Here is a 13,897-nt window from a genome sequence, read left to right as displayed (position 1 = left end):
AAACACGGAGGGCCTGTGCTGTTTTGTCCACTTTAAGTATTCCTTTCTGCTTCAAGCTCCGAAAGGCAGCGCTCTTGTTAACTTACATTCTTTTAAAATCCATTTCCCTTATATAAAATTTCCATCAATTTTCCTCCCCTTGGAAAGAAAGTATCTTAAAAATAACCAGGGGGACTGGAGAGATAATCACCTTCCCAGAAGATAACCACCTAGCAACAACTGATTAGCTACTTATCTGTCCTTAGGCAAATTCTAAATTGGTGAGTTTTCAAATAAACTCATCATTAAATAGGTTAATGACTCAGTTCTGGGGAAACCATTAGTGGACTTATTCCTCATTAGGAGTATATGATATTTCACTTATAGAATAAATGAATCTTAAAGAGCACTGATGTAAAATAACTGGCTGTAATTAGTTATTAATATTGTCGTAATCAGTAGACTGGCTGTCCAGGTTGAACCACTCTAGAGAGAGTGAAGAGTCACAAGTACCTCAATACTATAAGTCTTCAGATTTGCATTAACCTGGGTTTTTTATTTTAATTTTGTAAAGGAAGTAACATCATCATCTTGAACACTTTCCAAATCTTTCCTATCTTGTTTCTTTGGTAAACACTGAGCCCATGATCATAAAGAGCTTTGTTTTCCTGGTTTACATGCTTTCCTTACTGAGGTGCCTCTGTAAGCTGTCTAATAACTCCACAAAGGCTGACTTGCTCTAGAGGGAATAGGTTGGATCCTGTGAGAAAGTTAATCATCAGGGTAAACATAGGACCCGAAAGAGAACTATGGCAGTTTAGAACACATCCTCTGCTCTGGCCTTTCCTGATAATGCTTACAAGTACCTCCACCACAAACGGGGTGACCTTGAGCAAGTCATCCAGATCCCCTCAGCTTCTGTTTGTAATCATGCAACCCACTCACTTAACAGATCATGGCTCTCAACGTCAGACGGCCAAAAGGCTGCGTGTTATTTTCCTCTGATTGGCATGAGGTAGCCAGTGTTGCCACGCTGAGTTGAAAGAGTTTAGAGCGTTGGGCGGTAGAATGTCTTATATACAGGGTGCTTTAGCATACAGTCCACGGGAGAAGCCGACCCAAATCTAAAATGTCAGCAGAGTCTTTGGTTAAAATCTAAATTACTGAGCTTCCAAAGGAGTGAATCTCTGTGACTTAATGCCCTGGTGGTACTGTTGTGTGTGGAGCTTCAAACCCACCAGCTCCTCTGCAGGAGAAAGACAGGTTGTCAGCTCCCTTACAGATTTACAGCTTTGGAAACTCCATTGATTTCCACTATGAGGGTGGGAATCGACTGAAAGGCAGTGAGGTTTGGGTTTGTCTGTGTTGCTGGTTGTTGTTTTTTTTTCTGATGACAATGTGAACAATGTAAACAACAATGTAGTCAAAAGATATGATGAGGTTGTATCACATGAAAATATAAAAACATCCTTTTCCTAAGATTCAACAGAACACTGGTCCTCTGGTTCTGTGAATGTGTGGACACACCACCTAGGCTTTCCAAGTTCCAAGATTCTTATTTCAAAAATAACCCTAAAAACAGAGATCCAGGGTGCCTTGCCTATGTCATGCATGTCGTTTCTTTGCATTAGTACTGAATGCTACAACATATGTGTTAAAACTGTCAAGTCCAGAAAAAAATGCTTTTGAATTTTGAACATTTCTCTTTGACAGAAAGGAGAGCGGAGTCTATAATGCATCGTTCAATACTGATCAGAAATAAGAGCTACAATTCCATCCTATTCTTCAATGGTTTCCTTTCAGAACAAGAAACTCTCCATGAACTTTTGGGGCTGTTGGTTGCACTTCTAATCTGGAGGCAAAAGATGAACTGATATAAGTAGCAACTTTGACATTTGTACACAGAAACACACATTTGAATGTCACATTGAAAAATACACATTCAGCACTAACAGTACGCAAAGGCATGATTGAGCATTAGCACACAGATATGAATTTTAAGGTAATTACTGAATTGCTTAATGTAACGAAGTATGTCATATGACCTATTTTTATGCATTGAAAAATTTGAAATGTTATTACTGAGCATGATCATTCACAAGGTACTTATACTGATAACCTATGGGTAGATTAAAATAACAGTAGGATTTTACTTACATAGAAGATTATAAAATTTAAGTATGTAATCATTAAGTTTCATTTAGTAGGGAAAAAATATCCACATCGAGTCTGTTGAGGCATGATTAGTTAGGTGTGATATTATGGAGATGCACACGCACATACACGCACATCACTCATACAGTTATTTCTGGAATGCCTGACACTTTACAGTTTTCATAAGAGATACTATTATAAGTGTAATGCCCTTGATCATTTATCTTTTAAAAATGACTGGTTGTATTTCAACCTAGTATTCTAAAATTTAAATAAAAGCACAATTGAATAATGAATCCATTTATCAATATTACGGAGTCTGTAAGTATCCTATACAAAAGGCACACACCTCAGTGACTGTCCTCAAGTCGTTGAGGACTCACAGTGACCCCATGAGGGCAGAGGAGAACTGCCCCTGTGAGTGGCCACGACCGGAGCTCTTTTCTGCAGTGAGAATTCCCATCTTTCGCCCATTGGTGGTTTCAAACTGCCGACTCTGCAGTTAGCAGCCTAACCTGGAACCACTATGACACCAGGGGCGCATTAAGTTTTATAGTGCCACATTGTTGGCTATTAAAAAAGAAAAAGAAGGCTTATGTGAATTTTAATAATTTCTTGTCTCCTAGCAATGAGGTGGTACGGTAAGTTCCCTATCAGGCTGCTGAACCCCACTTCCGACTGCCACTTCATCCTCAGGCAATAGGAGGCTGTCTCTTTCCCTCAAGAGTTAAAGTCCTGGTGATCTCAGGTTGCTATGTGTTGAACTTGACTCCAAGGGGTTGGGTTGGATTTTACTTGGTTCCGGTCACAGAGAAGACGTCAGAACCCGGAATCTGGTTAGTTTCCTATTTACACACATCACCCCAAAGTTTGAACTCAATGGTTATTACTAATGGAACGAATCAAGGGGTGAGAGAGACGCCCAGGCCTACAGGGTCCTACCTACATACCAAGAAGGAACGCTACATATGCTCTAGATCTTTCTATTCAGACTTGCTTCTGGGTGTTTCAGAGCCGGGAAAAATCCATGCACGTTTCATAGCTATTTTGAAAGTAATCTGGGACTCAGATGTAGTTATCAACCTTGGCAAATCCTGAGTTTTGAGTGATGACGACTTCACTGGTTCTCTTCAGAAAGGAAAACAAAATCTACTCTTGAACTCTGTCTACAGTAATCTGTCTTAAATGAGTCAAAATAATCAGCGCAATCTTGAGGAATACATTCACACTAAATAAAATTAGCACGGAGCGTTCCTGTTTAAATTTGGAAAGCATTGTTTTCACAAAACTTAAGAACTGATAAATAACACAATGTTTAAAAGCAACACTTTCAGAGGCATGTACAATGTTGCTTTTATTTCTCAATTAAAATGACAAAATTAAAATGCCTGGCCCATCTTGCACAGAAATGCGTTTTCTGAGCACGTCTGTGCTAGAGAAATTCGACTGAGAACTCAACTCTATTCCAAGGGCCTCGGTGCAGAACTGCCTTGGTGGGCGGGGCCAGAGCTCTGTGCTTCACTTGCAGTGCTTTCCCCACTCTACTTGGCAATGCAGATAAAAGACTAAAGTTACATTTTCCCTGAAGTTTCTAAGGTGAAACGGGAACACTTGATTCTGGGCTACTCAAAAAAAAAAAAAAAACCCAAAAGAAAAACCTCTCCATTTGCCAAATCTGATACCCAAAGTTAACCAGCGCTTGGAACTATGCTTCTACAGAAAATGCATTAGTGGGAATTTTAACAGAAAACACATTATACCCATGCTGTTGTTACTAAACTCTGAAAGGGGGAGGTGGGGGGAGAAAGAAAGAAAAAGAAAGCAAGCACTTTGGGGAGGGGAGGGGGCTAAAGCTCTTCCCTTTAATCATTCTAAACAAAAGATTAATTCTCGATTGCACTATTCTTCTGGATGGGAGGAGAAGGTACCAAACACGGACATCTCCCTGCATTATACAATCAGGCTGCAAGTCCAGCGAGTGCTTAGATGGCCCATCTCATTACATTAACCTAAAATAATAAAGCCCATGTTGAAAAAAAGGTGATTAAACATCTAAAAGTTTGATTTTCTTTTTAATGTGTCCTGCATGTACAGCCAACACTGTCAGTTTGAAAGAGAAGAAATGAGTATTCTCATAATATATTTTTACCTTAGTCCATCAACATATCATACAAGGAAACACAAAGCACAAGCTGAGTGTGGTTCCAGTTAGGATACTGTCCTTGCTCTTTTACCGTGCCACTTCAAACACTCCCAAGTTACAATTCATAATGATCTTCGAGCACAGGGGGAAAATAGTTCTTGGAGATGGCAGCTGAGCTCATAATCAAGCAGCAAAGGCGCACATTTCTTCCAAGGTACTGGCTCCCCTTTCAGAACCCTGACTTTTGCGTCTGTTGTGTTTTTCATGAAGTGCATCCATTTAAAAACCGCCTGTCTTGTATATTTTCGGTTTCAAAATGACAAGCACTAGCAGAGCGATTAGATTTTTTTTAGAGCCTTTCCTTGGAGAGGCTCCAAACATTCTTGGAGTCGGCCAGCCCCCTGCCCTCCAGCAGCCCAGCCCTGAGACCAGAAAGCAGAGGGTTATAATTACCCCATTTTACAGGTAGAGAAAGTGGGAAGAGATTAAGTGGCATGCTTATACAGTCACAATGACTCATTAAGATCAGTGACGAGAGACCTGGTTTCCTGATTCCTGGTTCAGTGCTCCACATACTATGCCTTCCTTCTACGAAGTCCTATTTTTGTAAAGGTTTCTCTCTCAATAAAGGAAACAGCACAAGTCATGTGACTTTCATTCACGAGCGTCTGCGTGTGTTTTCATTAGCACCTTACTTGTCTGCTTCTGGGGATAGGGCAGCAGCCGGGAACCACGCTATCTTATTATGACCAAAAGCTACTCAACTACAGCAGAATAGCATTCACTGCAGAAAATACATAGAGCTTAGGTGGGCTGTTAAGGGATCTCACTGGATTTCTCAAAGTATTCCAATCTGCGGTTTCAAGATTTCAAATAGGCCATACTTTTAAGCATAAACCCTGATTTTACTGTTCCTTTGTAGAAGTTTCTTTTGTCCTGTAATTCTTTTACCATTTGGCGATATGCACTGGTATTCTGCTTATGCCATTTGAATACAGGAATTTTCAGTGGTCCTTTTTTATCTAAGGTCTCTTTAAACAGACAGCCATCAATTGCAGGAGGAAAATCCCACTGAAGAGACACATTACAGGAGCAAACAGATATGATGTAAACCAAGCTACAACCTTCACCTACAAACACTATGTAAAATTTCAACATTTAAAGGTTTAATTTCAAGATGTAATGCAAGATTGACATGGGGAACATATTTCCAGTCTCCAAATAACAATACCCGAGCAGGGTGGTTAGGACCCTTCTGTAAATAGTACCTGCAGAAACACACAAGTTACCCTTCAATGTCCCCAAATCAGTTGCAGGATTTAGAGTTAAATTTTTATTTGCTTTGAACCAATAAAGAGAAAAAAACCCACCATATACAGAGGGTGTACTAACTTTTTAATTGGCTTTAGACTTTAAACCCTACCCTCACTCCCGATTCTACTGTAAACAACTGTCACAGATTCCTGGAACCGCTCCTCTCTTTTGCCACTTCTGCAAACGCTAAACACTACCCAAGTAGCCCCAAATTATTTAGCCTCAGCATAACTAATTAAGCCTTTCCATGCTGAGCAGGAGGAACTCTATGGGGAAGCGTATGCCATTTCTAAGAGCCAGGGAGATTCAGGCGACAGCCTATGCAGTCCTTTTTTCTAGTTCATCTTCAAAGAAATGCATTGCAGGCCTGACGACTGTTCATCATTCTCTTACGGGGCATTTATCTGTTGTGAGCTTTCTATTTATTTATAAGCACCACAAACAAATTTCTGCACACATATGTGAGTTAAAGTGGACGTTCACCCGGAGTCTCTCAGTGATGCCTTTCCGGCTCACAGACCACCACTTTAATGAGAGAAGATGCTGTACATCCCCATCTCTGGTCTACCATTCTCTGCGCCCAAGTTAGTGCAGACCAGAAAGCCGCCGCACATCTAGCTTCCTTAACAGAAAACACAAGCTGTGGCCACGGCCCACTGGGATCTGCTGGATCAATCGCAGTGATCTATTTTTGCTTGAAAAACAGCCATTTTCCTTCTTGAGGGAACGTTGTCAGTAAAAGCCACACAGACTTTGGACACTCAGTAACACACCCAATCACTCAGCTTTGTTTCAGCAACCATGGCACATAACCCCTACTACCCCCGCCCCCAAGAGTTGTTTTGATTTCAGAACCGCGAATCCTATAGGCTGAGAGCAATTTTATACTGGTGGGAAATCTTAAACAAAACCAGCTAAATCGGGTCTCTGAATAGAGTTATCTCTCCGGCAGCTTAAAATTTTTCACTAATCTGAAAAGGGCATTTTGTCACACATGAATCACATTTGTACATGTATCGACTTTTATCAGGATGGCCTTGAATTCTTTCAGGCCTGCGGGCCCAGACTACAAACCCTTATCCTGCCTGTTACTGCAAGAACCAACTCCAGGGGCCCTACCTGAATCCAGTCCAGGTTTTTACTGCTTATTCCACCAAAACAACAACAGTAAACGGTGTCAGGTTCTCAGACTGTTTTTCCCGCACTCGAAAATGTAGCTACTCATAGGGGATCTATCCATTTAATTAATACCAAATGAGAGAGAAAGAGAGTTAGTTCCCCACTCACATATACCTGTGTTTATATGACCTAGGCTTGGACAGGACCTTCCAGATACGTTAGCCAATTTTCAGACATACCTGCAGTATCTAACCTCAGCCAAGTGACCTTCAGCTGAGACTCATCCTTTATGGGATACATCCTGACAACTTCCAATTGATTTAATTAGATGCTGAAGCTCTATACTCCTGATAATTCTCTGGGACTCTTTTCATCTTTCATGCGACAGCTTTAATGTGGGGGGTGGGGGGCGGGAAGGGGGAGAAAAGGAAATAGCTTTTCCTCGCTTGCGGGAGAATAATGGGGGATTTTCCCTACAGCTATCATTTAAAATCGCAGGAAGTAACAGCCCCAAGCACACTATAAAACATACACTAGTCTTCAATAAAATTAAAGGAGTCTGTTTATCTTAAGAACAAAAGGCATATGGATCCCCAAGCCACCTCAGTCATCCCATTGTGCGCCCTGCAGGCTCTGTACCTTGAGCCAGCATCCACTGCTGCATCCGAACCCCACCACTGGCTGTTGTGTGCTTTCTGGTCCCCAAATAGGCCACATCTACTAAGCAACTCAGACAAGAAACGGCCACACAATTCAAGAAGAAATTCTCTCCAGTTGGCTATTCACCGCATGCACACCTCTCTTTCCTCCCTTACCAGTCCAAGTTAGAGACAACCAGGATGCACTGCAGGCTGCAAAGCAAACACACACCTCTTGGCATTGGTGTTTGTTGGGAGCCTTGGCAACGCTGGGCACTGACTGTCCTAGAGACCACTGTTTTTGTCTCTCACCCCTTTCTTCTAAAACACTGATTCTAAATCCTGGCTGCCCGTTAAAATCACCCAGGAGACTCTAAAAACTGGGTGTCTGTCCTCTACACTCCTGAGATAATGCACGTGCACAAACCCACATACCAATGTGAAGGGGCTGCAAAAAAGTTGGTGAAAAAATATATAATTAAGATATAAAAGTTGTCAATGAACTTGTAGCCACTCCTGTGTGTGGGGGTGCTGGTATATGTGTATATACACATATCTGTGTATATACACATATACAGAATATATACACATATAGATAATATAAGAAAAAAAGAGATATAAAGACTGCTGACATATTATGTTTCAAACTTCCCCAGGTGACCCAAACACTGGGGCAAGGTTCTCAAAGTATGCCCCCCCCCCCCTCCAGGCTGGTAGCATCAGCATCATCTTAGGGCTTGATTCGAAATTCAAATTCTAAGCTGCACCCCAGATCCCATAAATTGGAAACAGAAGGTGGGGTGAGTTTACAGAGCCCAGCAATCAATGTTGTAACAAACAGATTCCCACCTATGTTCAAAGTTCGAGAACCACAGCTCTGAAGTGTTCCCATTTCATTCCTTTCAGAGAAAAGTAATTCATCCGGTGGGAAAATGCCTAGTGTACATGGAACACGTAGGTGGCTAGCAGCCAGCTAAACTCGTGACGTTAATTGCTTACATGAATTTCAGGTCTGTTTTTATAAACTGGGAGGCTCTGGTTTCCAACTAAAGGAGCTCAAACTGAGAGGTGAAGACTGCAGCCAGTGGGGGCGCAGTTTGCACCTTGGTTCCTTCCTAGCAGAACTTTCTTAAGCCGAAGCAAAAGGGCAAACCCACTGCCATCTTGCTGGGACCCACAACTTCACTTGTGGCCACCTCGGTACTTTGGCTTACCTGAGGGGCACTTCCGCAACCACACTAACAGATAGGAAGAGAGAAAGGGGAGGGGGGTGTGGGTCTAAGGAAGTCAGAGCCTCCTGGGCCAGAGCTTCGCACACATCCCAAAGGCCATTTGGCTATTCTTGGCAAGTGCTTTGGCCAACGGGGAGAAGGGAGCCAAAGCATGAAACAAAGCAGCGAACCTCAGCCAGGACTTGTTGACAATTCAGGTCAAAGTACCAAAAACAAACAAACAAACAAAACAGGCGGGGGAGGTGTGCAATAGTCTCACCTTTCACAACAGTGGCCTCCTTCAGGTGGTGCGACAAGAAGTCAATGCTGGCATAGGTGTTGGCGGAGGGCAGGGCGCCAGGCCCTGGCCCCCCGCACCCACCACCGGTGCTACCGCCACCTACAGCGTTGATGAGCCCCCCAAGGCTATGGTTCCGGACCCAGGAGTTCTTTTCTCCTGGAGGTGGGTGCTGGGGCTGCTGCGGTAGGAGCCCAGTCTCCTCCCGGACGTCGATGGCGATGTAGTTGAGCCCATTCTGGAAGCCCGCGGAGGTCTCCCTGCGCATGGGAGAACCACTTCCCCCAGGGCAGCCTATCAATCCCCCGGACTGATTTTGTGTCCATGGCCTCGGCTGCTGGGATGGCACAGGAAGGGCTGGTTGCGCTGGATGGGGTGACTTGGGGGTCTCATCTCCCCCTCCAAGGCCACCCACACCACTACCGCCGCCGTCGCCACTTTTCCTGAGAGAGACATTTTCCACGGAGGCCGAGTTGTGGCGCTTAGGATTGTGGGCGAAGGACGGGGACACGGGGGTCACAGTGGTGGTCGAGGAGAAGGTCTCTGAGCTGTGCCGCCGGCGGCCCCCCTGCGGGTCGGCGCGGATGACCTTGGCGCCTCGGTGTGGGTCTGGGGCTGGGCTGGCCTGCAGGAAGGCTTCCACGCCTGACACCTGATCCATGAGACTCAGCCTCTTCACGCCTGGAGTCGGGCTGGTCACACGGGCACTTTCGGGCTTCGGGGGTGCCGCAATAGGTTGTGGCGGGGTGGCAGCCACACCAAAGGCCATCTCGGTGTAGTCACCATTGTCCCCGGTCTCAGAGGATGAAGAGGCAGCGCTGGGGCCCTGGGAGGTGGCAGCAGTGGGCACTGGAGGCAGCCGGTATAGCTCCCCTGGTGGCGGCGGTAAGGGTGGCTGCGGCTGCTGGGGGCATGACGCAGAGGAAGGAGACGCTGAGGGCCTTGGGGGCAGTGGTGGGTATGGAGAGGCGGCCTCGGGGGAGAGGAGGCCATCTAAGGAGCCTATGGGGTCCCCACTCTGGGTCCCCGGCTTGGGTGACTTGGGCGAGTTAAAGTCGAGGTTCATGTAGTCTGAAAGAGGGGAACGTTGCCGGCTGTCGCTGCTTGTTCCTGGGGTGCCAGAGCCCAAGGAGGAGGCTGGGCTACTGGCCGACAGCAGCGAGGAGGACGAGGCCGCCGAGGCCAGCAGCGGAGGCGCCGGCGGGGAAAGGCGGGCTCCTGCCTCACCAAAGTCGATGTTGATGTATTCTCCAGGACTCTTGGGTTCCGGTGGCAGAGGGTATTCATGCATGCTGGGCAGAGTCTGAAGGCCCTCCAAGGATAGGCGAGTGGGCCGCACTGCCCGACAGCGTTGGTTCAGGAACCCCTCCGGACGGCTGCTGCTGCCGCCGCCGCTGCCCCCATGGCCACTTTGCCTCATGGGTGAAGGCACTACTGGGTGGTGAGGTTGGATGTGGCTGCCCCCACTGGCACCAAAGGCGCTGGCCGACTGGGTGGTCACTGGGGTGGCCAGTGGCTGTGGACTGGTCTGTTGGTCTGGCCTCTCCTCCTCCAGGATCCGCCCCACTGGGGAGCTCATCAGTACGTACTGGTCATTGTCCCCATTGCAAGTATAAGGAGCCTTGTAAGAGCGGGGCAAAGAGCTGTAGCAGTAGCCGGGGACTCCTTTGAGGATTTCTCCGCCACTGTGCAAAGCAGCTGCGAAGAAGTCGGGCGGGGTGCAGGCAATGCCCGCGTCACTGGGGGACATGTTGAGGTAGTCCCCATTAGAGAGCAGCTTGCCCTCAGAGTTCTCCACGGCCAGCTTGTTGCTGCACCACATGCGCATGTACCTATTGTCCTCTGGGGAGCTCTCAGCCGGGGAACTGGTCTTGTAGCTGCCCCCATTCACTGGAAAGCCTCTTCCAGCTGCAGAGGTGGTTGTTGGCACCCCAGCTCCTGCCGGGGGCAAGATGGAAGCCGAAGCGCGGGGTTGCAGGATTTGCTTGGGGGCAGACACACTGGTGGGGCTCATGGGCATGTAGTCGTCACTCTTACAGCTGCCACTGCCGGCGCCCATCATCGGAGCCACGCCAGGGGTCATGGGCATGTAGCCATCATCTGTGCCCAGGTTACTGCTGGAGCTCCTGTGCGAGCCGATCTCTATGTCTCCGTAGTCCTCGGGGTAGGGGTTGTAGGCCACTTTGGGAGAGGATGCTGGGCAGGATGGGCAGAGGCGGCCTGAGCTGCCAGAAAAGGTGGCCCGCATCAGAGTGTATTCGTCCAGGGATGCAGAGGAGGGCTGGGGCACTGCCCGCTGACGGGCAGGTGTGGTCAGGGAATAAGTCCTCTTCCTTAGCCCTTTGTCCAAATCCTGAGCCCCATCCCCCGAGACCCTGCGATAGGGGCGGCCACAGTGGCTCAGGGGCCTCTCCATGGTCATATACCCATACAGTTCGCTCCCACTGCCGTCTCGCGCAGGTGGGGTCTCTGCGATGGACTCGGGAGTGTTGCTTCGATGGCTGCAGAAGGCTCTCAAGTCTCCAGGGCTGGAGCCATACTCATCCAGGGATATGAACCCAGGGTCACTGGGGGAGCCGGAGGCAGAGGCACTGCCACTAGAGGGCCGCTGGCCCTGATGATGGTGCAGGGGGTGCTGCAGATGCGGGTGTGGGCCTGGAGGGAGCGGGTAGGAGCCCGACCCGTGCCCACTGCTGGAGGAGAGGCTGCCGGGGCTGGTGGCCACCGGGGGCGAGTGGGACACCGGCATGGACATGGAGCGGCTGTGTTGCAGGGCGCCCCCTGCCGGCGCCAGCATCATCTTGCTCAGATGGCCGCTGCAGCCGCTGCTCAGGGTGTGCGAGCGGCTCAGAGGCGTCCGCACTGGTCCGGGGCTCATGGGGCTCCCGGCCACCGACACCGGCCTGCAGACCCCTCCTCCCGCCGCGCCGGCGCTGCCATCTCCCTCGCTGGCCGTGCGCACCCGGCAGGAGCTGCATTTGGCGCTGGCCGCGGCAGGCGGTGTGGCGGCCAGGCTGTCGGTGCGCGAGCGGCGCACCAGGCCGGTCTGGCTGGGGGGCAGGTGGATCAGGTGGTGGTGGCGCCGCGCGCCGGGCACGCTGATGGGGTGCGTGGCGGAGGAGCCCGAGGACTGGCTTTTGCTGCGCGGCCGGAACTCGAACAGCTCCTTGAGCGCCTTCATGGCCTCCAGGATGGTCTCGTGGATGTTCTGCGCCACCACCGAGTCGTCCGCCTGCATCCACAGCTCGCCGGGCCCCGTGACGGCCGAGCGGCCCACCTCGATGAAGAAGAAACTGTCCGAGTGGCCGCAGCGGCGGATGTTCATCAGCTGCAGCGTGACGGACGGCTGCTCGCAGTTGAGCTTCACGAAGCCGATGGTGCGCGCCGACAGGCACAGCCGGTACACGCCCGTCAGGTTCTTGCTCTGCCCCAGGCCCTTGGGCTTGAGGTTCACCTGCCAGACCTCGCGGTAGACGGAGGTGGCGGGGGCGACGAGCCCGTAGTTGTCGTCGGCGGCGCCGGCCGAGCCTCCGAAGGCGCCGCTGCCGGGCAGGGAGGCGCTGCAGGACGAGGTGCTGGCGGCGGAGGGGCAGCGCGCGGAGGGCGCGTCGCCGGCGCCCGCGCGGCCCTCGTTGACCAGGTCGGTGAGCGCGCGGTACCAGCCCTCCTGCTCCTGCTCGTTCTCGGCGGCCACGGCGAAGTACTCGTCCTTGGTGTAGAGGGCGATGAGGTACTTGTGCTTGGCGTCCGCGCGCTTGTTGATGTTCAGGCAGCAGTCGAGCGCGATCACCCGCTTCGGCGCCCCGGACTTGTTCTTCCACTTCTTCTCGTTCTCGTAGTACTCGAGCCGGGGGGGCTGCGGCGGCGGCCCCCCGCCCGCGCCGCCCGCCGCGGGCTCCTCGCCGCCCGCGCCGCCCCCGGGGCCCCGGAGCACGAAGAAGCGCTTGTGGCCGTGCTTCTGCTTCCTCAGGTAGCCGCACTTCCGCACGCTGTGGTTGTTGTTGTTGTTGTTGAGGTTGGGGCCGCCGCCCCCCGCGCTCCCGCCGCCGCCGCCGCCGTCGCCCGGGGCTCCGGCCGGGGTGGGGAGCCCGTTCAGCGGCGGGCTCGCCATCCTGGGCGCTTCAGTCCTGGCCGCCGCCACCCAGGAGGGGCAGGGGGGAGGCGAGAGGAGGGCGAGCGGGCGCGGGCGGGGAGCGCGGCGCCCCTCACTCGCCCGAACCAGCGTCCCCCGCTGCCCGAAAGGTGGGGAGAAATCAAGGGTGGCGGGCGGGAGGGGGGGAACGCGCGGTGGCGTAGCGCCCCTCTGGGCTTCGGGCGCCTCCGGGGGTCGCCCCGAGGATGCTCAGATCGCCGGCGGCAGCCGTTCCCGGGCGCCCAACTTCCCGGGGCCGCTCCCTCTCCAGGGTCTCCGCTGGTGCGGCCGCCTGGGGAACCAGCTAGATGGGGAGATCGTCCGGGTCCCCGAGCCGCCCAACGCCGCCGCCGCCGCCGCCGGGCCGTAGAGCCAGCCGGCCGCGGTTGCACTTGTGCTGTGGCTGCTGCCTTCTCCGTGCTGCGCTCTGGGAAACCGGGGTGCGCGCCGCCGCCGCCGCCACCGGAGCTGCTGCTGCTGCTGCTGCTGCTGCTGCTGCTGCTGCTGCCAACGGCGAGTCCTGCTCCTCTCGGTCCCAGTTGAACAGTGAGTAACACATCGCGCACCGAGTGACTGAACTAAGAAGAGCAAAACAACATGTGACTCGGCGTTACGCAGGCACACACACGAGCGCGGGGCCGGCGGCCGCTCCTCCCCCACCCGCGCCCCGCATTGGCGGCCGCGCCGCGGGACGGACGGCGCCCCGAGCCAATCGCGCGCCGGGGTCGCAAGGGGGCGGGCCGCGCGGCGCCCCCGCCCTCCCCGGCCGCCTCTCGCTTCTCCTTTCTCCTTCGGTTGCTTTTCCCGCCCGCCCCATCCCCCTCCCGCGGAGGATGGAGGGCCCGAGAAAGGTGGGGGCCCGGCGGGCCCGGGGCCTCATTAATCAGAGGCTTGTTGTGGATGCACGCG

At 51.4% G+C, this 13,897-nt stretch overlaps 1 protein-coding gene across 2 annotated transcripts in view; it reads right to left on the bottom strand.

Moving 5' to 3' along the window:
• Positions 1–13,578, bottom strand: part of IRS2 (insulin receptor substrate 2) — a 33,334-nt gene extending 19,756 nt beyond the window's left edge. Inside the window, exon 1 of one of the 2 annotated variants that reach the window (XM_075563431.1) lies at positions 8,839–13,578. In XM_075563431.1, coding sequence (XP_075419546.1) covers positions 8,839–12,967 — 4,129 coding nt within the window. In that variant the 5' untranslated portion in view covers positions 12,968–13,578. The remainder of the gene's footprint in view (positions 1–8,838) is intronic. The other variant, XM_075563430.1, reaches the window with a different exon arrangement.
• Between the last annotated feature and the right edge of the window lie 319 nt (positions 13,579–13,897).

The sequence above is a fragment of the Tenrec ecaudatus genome, chromosome 11, assembly GCF_050624435.1.
Source record: "Tenrec ecaudatus isolate mTenEca1 chromosome 11, mTenEca1.hap1, whole genome shotgun sequence".
Taxonomy (NCBI): domain Eukaryota; kingdom Metazoa; phylum Chordata; class Mammalia; order Afrosoricida; family Tenrecidae; genus Tenrec; species Tenrec ecaudatus.
The sequence above is the reverse complement of the archived record's forward strand: the minus strand, read 5'-3'. Positions and strand labels throughout refer to the sequence as shown.